At 43.3% G+C, this 11,360-nt stretch overlaps 1 protein-coding gene across 1 annotated transcript in view; it reads right to left on the reverse strand.

Moving 5' to 3' along the window:
* Positions 1 to 9,870: 9,870 nt before the first annotated feature.
* The window catches only part of LOC104492869 (ankyrin repeat domain-containing protein 26-like), a gene marked incomplete at its 5' end in the record, with an annotated part of 19,945 nt that continues 18,455 nt past the window's right edge, over positions 9,871 to 11,360 (reverse strand). The window contains one exon of the mRNA XM_010135472.1: positions 9,871 to 10,019. Coding sequence (XP_010133774.1) covers positions 9,871 to 10,019 — 149 coding nt within the window. The remainder of the gene's footprint in view (positions 10,020 to 11,360) is intronic.

The raw sequence follows: 11,360 nt of genomic DNA on the forward strand, positions 1-11,360 counted from the left end.
GGAATGCAGAACCTAAACTGAATACATTTATTTGAAGCCAGTTAAATTCCAGACTAAGTTGTTCTCAACCTTCCCCTCTCGGAGGCTGTCATGTTGCTCAAAATTTGGGCAAGATCTATGGAAAGAGAATTTTGTGTTTTGCTAATGTGTAACTATTGTCATGCTAGAGTGAGTTCAGGAGACAGAGGAGTACTTTAGTTAAATTATTTCTTTTGAATGAAATTTGCCTTTATATTGAATGTATGGGTCACGTGTAACCATAATAGACTTATTTTATACGTTAGCAATAGCCAAGTTAAGTGAGACAAGTTCTGTGCAGTGTAGTGTGTTTTTAGGCTCCGCGCTATTCACTACCCAGCACAAATACCAGTATGGTGTCAGCGCGAGGAAGTTGGTACTATTGGACAAAGCTGTTTTCCTTCCCCTCCAGTGTGCCAACGGGTCCAATATTTCTTTTCCCCTCATATATAAATTTGCTGTAGTGGGGGGTGAATCCCTGTTTTAATGTGCATATTTGGGTTTTTTATGTTGATTTTACTATTGAGTAGGATTTGGTGCTTCTCAGTGCAAGTTCACTGGAATCCAGATACTTTGACCTCAAAGTATGTGTTCTCTATGAAATCTGGCTCTCGGTTCTTGTAGATTCCAGCTTGTTTCCTGAGATTGTTCCTGGTGGAGCAAGACAAGCCCAGCAAACCTTTTTTTGTCTCTATCCATCTTGTGACCTAGTAAAGTAATGTCTTGTAGTTTTCTGTCCACCTTTCTGCCGTTAATTGCTGAGTAGACATTGAATAAGGCAAAGCAGGGTGATTTCTGTGATTACCGAAAGTCAGTAAAATCTGTAATTCATTATGTCAAAAGAATTGATCAGTTTCATTAAACAATCAACAAAATCCTGTATAATGAAAAGGCCTTTGCTACTGAAACACTGATACTGGCACTAGAGAAAAAATATAGAAAGTAAATTGTATTGATAAAGGACAAATAAAATAGATCATGTAAATTAGCTACTTTAGGGCTCAGCAGAAAAAAATGCTGAGGCAAAGAGCAGAATCAGGATGAGCTGATTTTAAAAGCACTGCTTAGCCTTGGATGTAACAGTAGAGTTATAGTCGAAATACCTAGGTTGAATACATGTAGAAGCACTGGAATGACTAAGGAAATGTGTTGCTTTATAGCATAGGAATTATGTTTGAAGCTGAGTTATGGAATGATGCATATGGAGACCATCTGCCTCAAGCACATCATTTGCAGTGCAACATCTTGGTCTTGTGTTTGGCTGAGGACTTAAAATATGATGAGCTGCTGATGTTAGTAGAAACTATTTTCTTTATCCTTGAGGTGATGATTTCAGATGCAAAGCTGTGGAACCAATGTGGTGAAGCAGATCAGTAAAATTCAGAGACTGACTGAATGAGAATTCAGAGTAGTTCGGGAATTGCTGAAGCAGGAAAAATGTGATCTGGAAAAAAATATTTTTACAGTTAGGTGTTTAAAACAGATTGCAAACTCTGACCTCTTCCCTTGAGATGAGTGGCCTCAGCTCTTGCACGCCCTCTTTCTGGACCTGTGAAATTGTGTGTGCAGGGTGGATGGGTTTACAGGTTAAAGAGGTTAAGGTGAGTCTCCACTCACAGGCTGACCTAAAGTTAGGGACGTTCTCCAAGAGAGTGAGAAAGAAACTTTGAACTGCCTTTCAGAAAGGGATCCTAACAAAAACTGGCTGCACAAAGCCCAAGTGGGTTGATATGCAGTGCGCTATCAAATTGATTCTTCTGCGGTGAGGTAGGCAAAGGACGTCCAGCTCACAGGTCTGACTGGGGTTGTGGGCAGTAACTCACTCCTGCCAAGAAGGAGCCTGCTCAGAAGCAGAGTTCTGTCTAAAATGTTAAAACTGGCAGCTGTGCAGTTTGTTTACCTTCATGCTTAGACAGCACCAATGTAAAGCTTTTCAGAATTGTGGTCTTTGGCTTAGAATCAAATATTGTTTCAATTTCTACACCAAATTTTACTTCAATTTGAAGGTATCGGCCCGGATTTGACCAAGGCCACTTCTGGGTGTACTGGTGGAGGGATCAAAGCCAGGAGACCCGGTCAGAACAGGCTTCTTGAAATTGAACTTCGGTCCCAATAGGCTTTTAAAAACTGTGAGGTGAAATTACAGCCCTATGAACTCACAGGGTAGCTAGGTCCTGCAAGTATATGGTGGAGAGAAAGCACTTGGGAAAACAGTATTTAATGCAGGAAGGTGAATTATAACCAGTCTGAAATGGTATTTTTATTGAATCAAACCTCTAGTCCAGTCCAGCTAGAAAATTAGGTCACCTATGAACATTAGTAATTTTTTATATCAATTTACTTTCATAAAATTAATAAAAGTAGGAAAAATAAATTGAATTGAAACCAGAAAGTGGACATAGGGTGATGGCCATGTATTAGTCATTCTAAAAAAGAAAACTAGAGAATGTTAGTCCTTGGAGGAGGAGGGAGAAGAGTTGAGTGTGTAAGCTCAGGAAGTGTGAAGGCTGCGTATGTATGTTGACTCTAGGTGAACCCACACTGCAGCCAGTGTAGTGAAAGCGTTGAGAGTAGTGAAGAGCTAAAACAGAGGAAATACAGTACAGTTGAATTTTTGAGGGGAAAAGTTCTTACCGTCTGAGGAGGTGTGAAAAGGACTGGAATGGGAAAAGCACCACAGATTGTTTTTGTGACAAACGGGGATATGACAGTTGGTGTGTGCCAGCTGGCTGGGGAGGAGGTTCTCTTTGTTTCCCACTGACTGTAGAGATGGAACAAAGCAAATGTCTCCTAGGAGATGAGGAGTAGTATTGTCTGCAAAAAGCCCTTTATTCTTGCTGGAGGGAGAAGTACTCTCCACAAAGAAAAATTAGGAACTCTTTTCAGACTTGAAGGCACTCCCAGGGAGTTCTGACCATTGTGGCTTTATGACTGTCAGCTGGTTGCTCAGGGTACATGAAGAGCCCTGCTGAGGTAGGAAGAGGGCTCATAGCCCATAGTGTTCTGGGAAATGCCATTTCCTGCAAAGAGCCTAAAGATCCAATAAATAACAGGTGATGTTCAGTAAAATCCAATGAGTCCTTGCAGAGTAATAAACCAATTTTACAAGAATGGGCAGGGCAGGGAAAGGTGATGCTAAGGACAAAAGGAAGTAACGCTGAATTAGAGGTAATTGTCATATTCCATTAAGTTTCCTGCATTGCCCTAGGTTGGTCGCTTCCTCCTTTTGTTTGTTTAGTAGAGATATTGGAGTGAAAGGACAAGTCTTGACTAGTACTGACCAAGGATGCCAGTGAAATGACTGAGCTGGCTTACAGAGCAATTAAATTCTTTTGGTGTGCTATGAGCAATAGAGAAGCCATCTTCTGTGGTTCAAGGGCAACTTTCCTAACTGCAATCCACGTGAAGTGTCTCCACGTCCACTTCACATATTTACAATCAAATTCCTTCAAATATGCATGACTTCCAGGTATGTTCCTGGATTGAAAGAACGTGGGTTCTGTTTTGAGGTCTTCATGCTGACGGTCATTGCTGTATGACTTGACCTTTACTATTAACTATAGCCTGTTATCCTTAGCCCTGGAGTTAGCGTTTATTCTCCAGGCTGTTTTCCAAGTAAAGCAGCTGAGAGATATCTGAAACACACTGTGCTAGAGCTGAAGATAAAGTGCGGGTGGTTTGTCTGATAGACTTTTCTCATGGCCATCACCAGACTACTCTTATAGCAAATGCACCCAATTTGCACGCTTGAGTAGGTGCTTTGCACATGGTGACGTAATTCCACCTCTTGCCCTCTGCTGCATAAAGCTGCACTCTGCTAAGAATTTTATTCAGCAGATTCCTACAGAAATGATCCTAAATACCAGAGTTTGTGTTCTCCATGCATTGGTAAGAACGGATTTAATTTATTCCGCAGTCAATGTGACAAATACCAAGCCATGAGCTGTTTGTTGTTCCTTTGGGAATTAAAAGATAACAACCATGAAGGCACTTCTCGAGAAGGTAGAAGCTTCACTTGAAGAGACTTGAAAACTACAAATGTGAGTCACGTCGGTGAACCATCGAGACGGTTTGTGCTTGATAGTTGTATTTGGTCTGTGGTATGTTTTGGCACCTGTGTATTCAACTCTACTGATTTTTACTGATTGTGTTCTTATTTCTGCTTTCTAGTTGGGGCAACAGCAGTGTATTGAGTAGAGTCATGAGGATAAATCTGTGGATTATGGGGAGGGTTTTTTTAAGTGGAAGGGAGTTCTTCACTTGCAGTGAAGGTCCAGAAACGCTGTGTCATATCGATCAGTCTTGGCTTCCCTGTTGATTACATAATAAGGCTTACTTTGTGCATCAGGTATTTGCAGACAAAAATCCATGAAGGCCAGGTGTGCCAGAAGGTGACATCTGTACAGCCCAAGCCTTGAGGTGAGGGAGGGAAAACTTGTACCAGGCTTAGGTTAAAAACATATGGCAAGTTTGTAAAGAGCCAGATATTTGTGCTGGAAATCATGTTCCTGACAGCCTCCTACAGTGTGCTGTATTCTCTCTTAGGGCCCTTTTCAGGGGCCTTGTATCGGTAGCAGCGTTTTCCCTGGAGAAAGTAAAAGCTCTGCTGATGAAGGTGGCAATCAAAGCTGAACACACAATAGCATTCAGACCTTTGCCAAGAGCTCCTTGCTAACCCTAAATGCCTGACCTTATCTAGGCGGTAATATCTTCCTTCCTGGAGCCTTGCAGCACGTTCCAGGAACTCTGGAACTTGCGTTGAACAACACGCTGCTGCCATTCAGCCTTACATCAGTGCCACTGAATGCCAAGAAGCCTCCTCATTCAGTGCTGAACTCCTTGCCTGCTAATTGCACTTTTAGTTAAGAGGTGTTTGTTACTTGCGGGAGCACAAGGGCATGTGTGTGTACCGGTTTTGCCCACTAGAACATCTTTAATGGTTGTCCCGCCACCTTTTTTTATATACTTTAGATATATCTGATCTTTGGTGTTGAATTTTTAGCAGTGATGATTATAGTGCTCCGCATAGAAATTAGAGCGGAAATTGTACAGGTAGAGAAATCAAAGAAGCTGGTTTTGAAGTAGTGAAATCCATAAAAAAAAAAGTATGCAGGATTGAAACCTCTTGAATGTGGACAGTTAGGTTTTGCAGCAGTGCTTATAGCAAAGTCCTCTTTTAACACAGGTACAATTATTGTGCATGTCATTCATTACAAGACATACCGAGGAACTGTGAGAAAGCACTCTCCACAGAGAAATACTTTAAGGCATTAGAATTTCATATGGAAACTTCTTATCCTAAAATGTGGGGGTTTTAATTATGGTTTGTTCTTCGGATTTTTGTGCTCAAGTCACTGGGAATTCTCACTTGTATGAGTTGAGTCTGCAACGCTGGCTATGGAGCAGATGGAAACCTGTGCGCAGATGAGCGCTGTGATGTTTCTGCAAATGGGCCAGAGTTGCTGGTGGTGTATGGCAAGGATCTGCCGGTATCAGCACTGATGGAACAAGCAGGTGACACAGCGTCCTCAGAGGCAGGGACAGATTGTCAAAATTGTATTCAAAGCAACGTGCACACGGAGCCTGGAAAAACCACGCAGCAATACAACCCCCGCTGCTGACAACCATTTCAAACTTGGTTTATAGCACTTCCAATGGATGAATGTGGTTCTTGCTTCTGCCACCTAACTGCGGAGTCATCTGTACCACCTTGTGTACACAGCCCGTTTTCATGGGAGGTTTGTTTTGCAGCGAGTTGCAGTGCTGAACAGAAGCCAAGGCAGGAAGTGATTATGGCTAAGGAGCTGATGGGGATTGAAAATGTGTGATGCTGCGGAGGAAATATCACACAATAGAACCTCAGTCCGTTTGGAAATAGATTTCAAAAACAGGGCACATCAGGGTGTAAACAGTCAATAGGCCTGGGGCCCGCCTTCCTCCTAACAATCAGATGACGAGCAGCAGGAGCGTGCAGAAGGATTTCCATGATTAAACTGCTAGTGCAAAATGCATGAAAGCGCGTGCTCATCCACGCCAATCGGAAACAGCTGCCTTGCATTTCGTCCTCTGCTTCCCCTAACTCCTATCCTGGATACAAGAGTCAGGCGTAAGCGCAGCTTACATCTAGGAAGTGCGAATGCTGGAGGTCTTTGCAAAGGCAGGCTTCAGATCCTTTTGTGTAGCTGTCATGGGGTAGGATCACTCCCTGGAATTGCACTTCTGATTTTCAAGACTGCTTCCCTGAAAAGTTGTCAGCTCATGTTCAATTAAAACGGTCAGGATATGAGTGCAAACAGTCCCCGATGAGAAATTGGAACCGAATTCAAATATACGGTAGGGTTGGCTGCCACTGCAATTTGAGTGATGATTGTTTTGTGGGTGATGGGGACAGCTTCGTGTTCTATCAACAGACTAGTTTAACATCTTCCATAATTTATAACATCCTTCAAGTAATGTTGATTTTTATGCTCTAATTCCGATTCCAACATTTTAGAGCAGTCCAGCTGGTGCAGAAAGCATTAAGATAAACTTCAGTCCGGGACTCACACTGCCGCTTATCTGCGTATTCCAACTTTTGACAGCAACGCGCAGATGCCCGCAGAATGGCCCTTCGCTGAAAGGGAATTGCCAGTCTACCCTGCTGCTAATGCGATGCTTCAACACACAGAGGTACCTAGAGCAACGCCCTCCCTCATCAGGGGCCTTTAAGGATTAGTGATGAAAGCACTTAAGTTTCCACAACCTCTGCCACGGGCTCCCTCAGCCTCAGTAAGTTAATGAAATGAGAGACTTCTACAGCATCAAAAGGGGCTTAATCAGTGGAGATAATGTAGGTGTAAGTAAGCACAGATAAATTGCAAAGCCAGTGATCTGTCTTTCTCCCCTGCACTTCTGGGAGGTATTTTTCTGTTTACACCTGCCTGCATGCCCCTGCTTGCAAATGTGAGGGAGACTTGTTTGTTTGTTTACAAAGGTGCCTAGAGCTCCAGACTACACAGAAGCTCTGCTATGAGGTGGGAGCAGAATTTGTATTCTGTTCCTACAGTTAAAATAGAAATGGCAAGAAAAGATAGAGAGTGGAAATGTCCTTATCATTTGTGATACACAGCTGTGCTCAAAAGGCCTAACCAGAGGTGGTCCAAATTACCCCCAATAAGACATGGACTGTGCTGCTTGCCTGTGTAACAGTCGCTGTACTTGTGCTTATAGCTAGAGCAGTGGCTAAATTGATAGTAGTAAGTAATGATAATTGATCACAGTAACAGGTAGTAGAAGGGTCAGCTATTACAGTAACCTCAGCTAAAGCAGAGCCTAAGCCTCAGGAAAGGTGCCATCAGTGACAAGCAATTTGTATGTTCAAGGTTGACAGCATCAAGGAATACAATTGGTGCAAACAGTGCAAAGAGACACAACAGGTGTGGACAGTGATCTCCCTTGGCTGCTGGCAGGATTTAACTGGAGGGTGGGAGGAGATTTAAGTCAAACTGATGGTACAGTCAAAGCTGAGTAACTGGTTGTCAGCCGGCTTTGTGCTAGTGTGCTTCTGGCTGTTCTTCAGAAGAATCACAGAATCATCTGATTGGAAGAGACCTTCAAGATCATTGCATCCATGTGTTACAGGGAGGATACAGTGTCACAGAACAGGATACAGCTCTGCTTCAGGGTAAAGAGTGACCTCGTGCATTGTAATCCGGAGGCAGCACCACTTTCAGAGTAACTGGGGCTGTTTCCAACAAGCAGCAAGACTCAGCCACCCACTCTACCCCCTCACCTCCCACCCCATCATAACTACGATCAGCTCCTGTTATGCCAGATGCCAACACTGAATTTCTGTTCTGCTGCTCCACCAGGCAAGAAATACTCCTGCTCACACAACCAGCAGCACAGAGGAAGTTAGGAACAAACTGGCAACCAGGTCATGTCTCTTTATCACAATGACCACACAAAGCAAAGACCAAGATGTTCTTCCCTTGCTTTCTCTGTGGAGAGACACTAGGAAGTACCAACAGCTGACCGCTCTGGTGCAGGCCAGAGAATTTTAACACCCTTTCCCTCTGCAGGCTGCAGGTTAGTCAGGTTCCCATGGGATCAAACCTGCAGGATCTGCCAGTTTCATGGCTACCAGAAGCTCAGCTGCTCCCTTCTGCCCAGACCACAAGGATTTTTCTACAATACAAGAAGAGTCTGAAAACTCATTATTAGCCACACCTCAGCTCTAGTCCACAGTCTAACACAAGTGTGCTTCACACCGCTCCCAAGGAAAAGGACACAGGTGCATGCTGGGCATCTGCCTGGTCTCCTGGCTGGTCTGAAGATGCAGCTGTGAACAGAGCTGCAGTGCGGAGAGGAGAGCTCTGGAGAGTTACAGGGGCAGGGAAGAGGGTGGAAAACAAAGGCAAGAAGGGGAACAATAAAACAAAGGCATGTACTAGAATACAAAATTTATTAAATATCAAGTTAATACAGAACATCTGGAATTAAATAGTGTGTTAGCTTCACAAAAATGTACTCATATTAAAAGGACCAGAGTCGTAGCAGCATTCACTGCTTTCCTCATTGCCTGTTAAGTCCTTTAATTAGTGGGTAAAACCCTCAATCCTCTTCCAGCCTTAATTCATCCTAGTACAATCAGTCATACTTTTCCAGAAGTGGGACTTTGTTCTATAATCTCCTCCTTGCTAGTGACTTTTGCAGACAAGAAATGACAACTGCTGGTCTTCAGTAACAACAGATGACTCCCTAGAATAAGTAAAACTGCTTTTATTGACACAAATGTCCCACACCACTGGCTAACATCTGGGCTATAGCCACCATATCAGCGGGTGCTGGCAGCAAAAGACTGGCTAGCCTATTATTACACAGGTTTTGGAAAGTACTGAGGAGACTGAAAGTTCATGAATTAGCGTTCCTTTTTCCCCCCACGTGAAGTGTTTCAGGTGCACCACAGGTGCTGATGTAGGAACTGTGCATGTCTAAAGCTGCAGCAATTTAATAAAAAATCCACATGATTACCGTGAGAGGCAATGGGTACAACCTGAAACACAGAAGGTTCCATCTCAACATCAGGAAACACTTCTTTACTGTGAAGACGACTGACTGGAACAAGTTGCCCATGGCTGTGAAGTCTCCATTGTTGGAGATACTGAAAAGCCTACGTGGTCTTGGCAACCGGCTCTAGGTGGTCCTGATGAGCAGCAGGGCCGGACCACATGATCTTCAGGGGTTCCTTCCAACCACACCCATTCTGTGGTTCTGTGATACAACACAACTGTACCAAAAAGACCACAGAATGATGTTCTTGGCACTACTATATGCTCATAGTAATTTTAAACCTAAAGTGACAACAGTGTAAAGTGCCCTGTTCTCCAGCTTGAACACTGGCAAAACTTCCACTTACCAGCAGAAATACTCACTGCATCAGGACTGAAGCAGCAGGCTCAAAGCACAATGAATAACATCCTATGCATTAAAATAACACTGGGAAGATTAAAAACACAGAGTGAAAGGACTGAACAGAACAAAGGGAATGCATTTGTTACAACACAGAACATCAGTGGACCAAAATAATGCATCTACCTTCATACAAAACATTTTGACAGCTCTGTCAAGCTCAAGAATCAAAATAAGCCTATCTGCTAGTCAGAAAATATACATGGTTCTTATTGTGAGTGCAACATAAAACAACTCTGCATCAATAAACCAACAGGCAAGTGCAATGTGCTTAACATCCATTTAAAAGACTTAGAATTTTTCTTCAGACGCAATAAACACATTTTCACATCTGAGCATTGGGACGGAAAACCACAGAGGCACGACGTAAACGCAGTGACTTCCAGAGCCCTTCCCCAGCCTTCAAATCAGGTAGTTTTTTGTTAAAACATCACGGTACTCCTGTATTGCCCTGCAAATGGGGTCCTGGTCAGCACGGAAATGTTTTGAAGATCCGTCAGTAGATACCATGGGAGAAGCTCCAGCAGATCCAGTTTCAAGTTCAGCAGTGGCTACGGAGAAGAGATTCCTGGTGTTACTTTTACAGCAGACAGGGCCAAGTAAGTCACTGTAAAAACATTGCAGGTAACTGGAGAGACAATAATCCAGAAAGATTTAAAACCTTGCCAGGGAACATAATAATGAAAGATCACAAAAAGGGCACAAAGAAAGAAACACAATTTTTCCACGTTTACTTGTCAGTCAACAGTATTTCTAAAGATAGTGAAAGAAACTCCAGAGGCTACACACTGAACACCTTCAGGGAACCCACAAACAACTCCTGCTTACACCAGTGCTAAATTTACCCCCCTGCAGAATTCTTCAACCTCAAGCAGCTGTTCTCCTGAAATGTTCAAACCAGTGATTTATTGCAGCACACTACTCCTAAAAACCAGCTTCTGCATTCACTGTGACAAACTTTAGAATAATGTGCCTGTGAAAACACAAACACCTCTGCACTGCAGTCAGACCAGGAGAGGTCTCCCAGCCTTCACCTTCTCCCAGCCTGGCTCCTTCTGTGAGGGGCATTTTGTCACTCGCCCCAGTAAAACCCTCTTTCCTCCATGAAAACATACGTTCAGTGAATACAGACCCACCTTTGCCATCGTTCTCCTTTTTCAGACAAGGTCCCCAAACCAAACTTACTCTGTGGCTCCTGGCAGACACGCAGTTATGTTCAAAATGCACACAGATGCCAGGCAACGGCTTTGCATCCATTTAGACGCATGGGAAGAGCTACAAAGCTATAGCTGAGCCCTCTCAGTGTCACTAAAACAGGAACAGGAGGAAGTGCTCTCAGGGGCCTCCTGCTCTGAAATAGCACCAGTCCCTGCAACGTGTTGACTTTGGAGGACCAATTATCATTCAATAGGTGCAATTCCTCTTTGGACACTTGGCCTCATAGAACATATTTTACACGTATGACAATCATTCAGCTCACCTTACGTTTGCCTGAACACTACTGAGTGATCTTTTCCTGAAGAGAGGGGATCTTTTGTCACTGACTACATTCTTTGCGCTTATTCAAAACAGAATGCAAAAGACTGTATCAGCTACAGATAAAAGCAGTGAGTAAGAGACATAGCAAAAATCACAAACTAACAGCAGAGAATGTGTATGGTATGGTTTAGTGCTGAATGCCACTGGTGTACGTGGAAGAGGCGATGGCTGAAGTCTGTAAAAATTTTGTCTTGGCTTCTTTTATGTTTGAAGATTGTGCTAGAGGATTAACTCTAGTGAAAGGGACTTCAGCTTAAGCCAGGTGTATCTAGGCAGGGAGGAAATGGTTAGTTTTTCTTTGTGCTTGTTATTTTCCAGGTAACTGCTTAACATTCTACACAATATTTGTTCAG

Source organism: Buceros rhinoceros, unplaced genomic scaffold (assembly GCF_000710305.1).
Source record: "Buceros rhinoceros silvestris isolate BGI_N320 unplaced genomic scaffold, ASM71030v1 scaffold12494, whole genome shotgun sequence".
Classification (NCBI taxonomy): Eukaryota; Metazoa; Chordata; class Aves; order Bucerotiformes; family Bucerotidae; genus Buceros; species Buceros rhinoceros.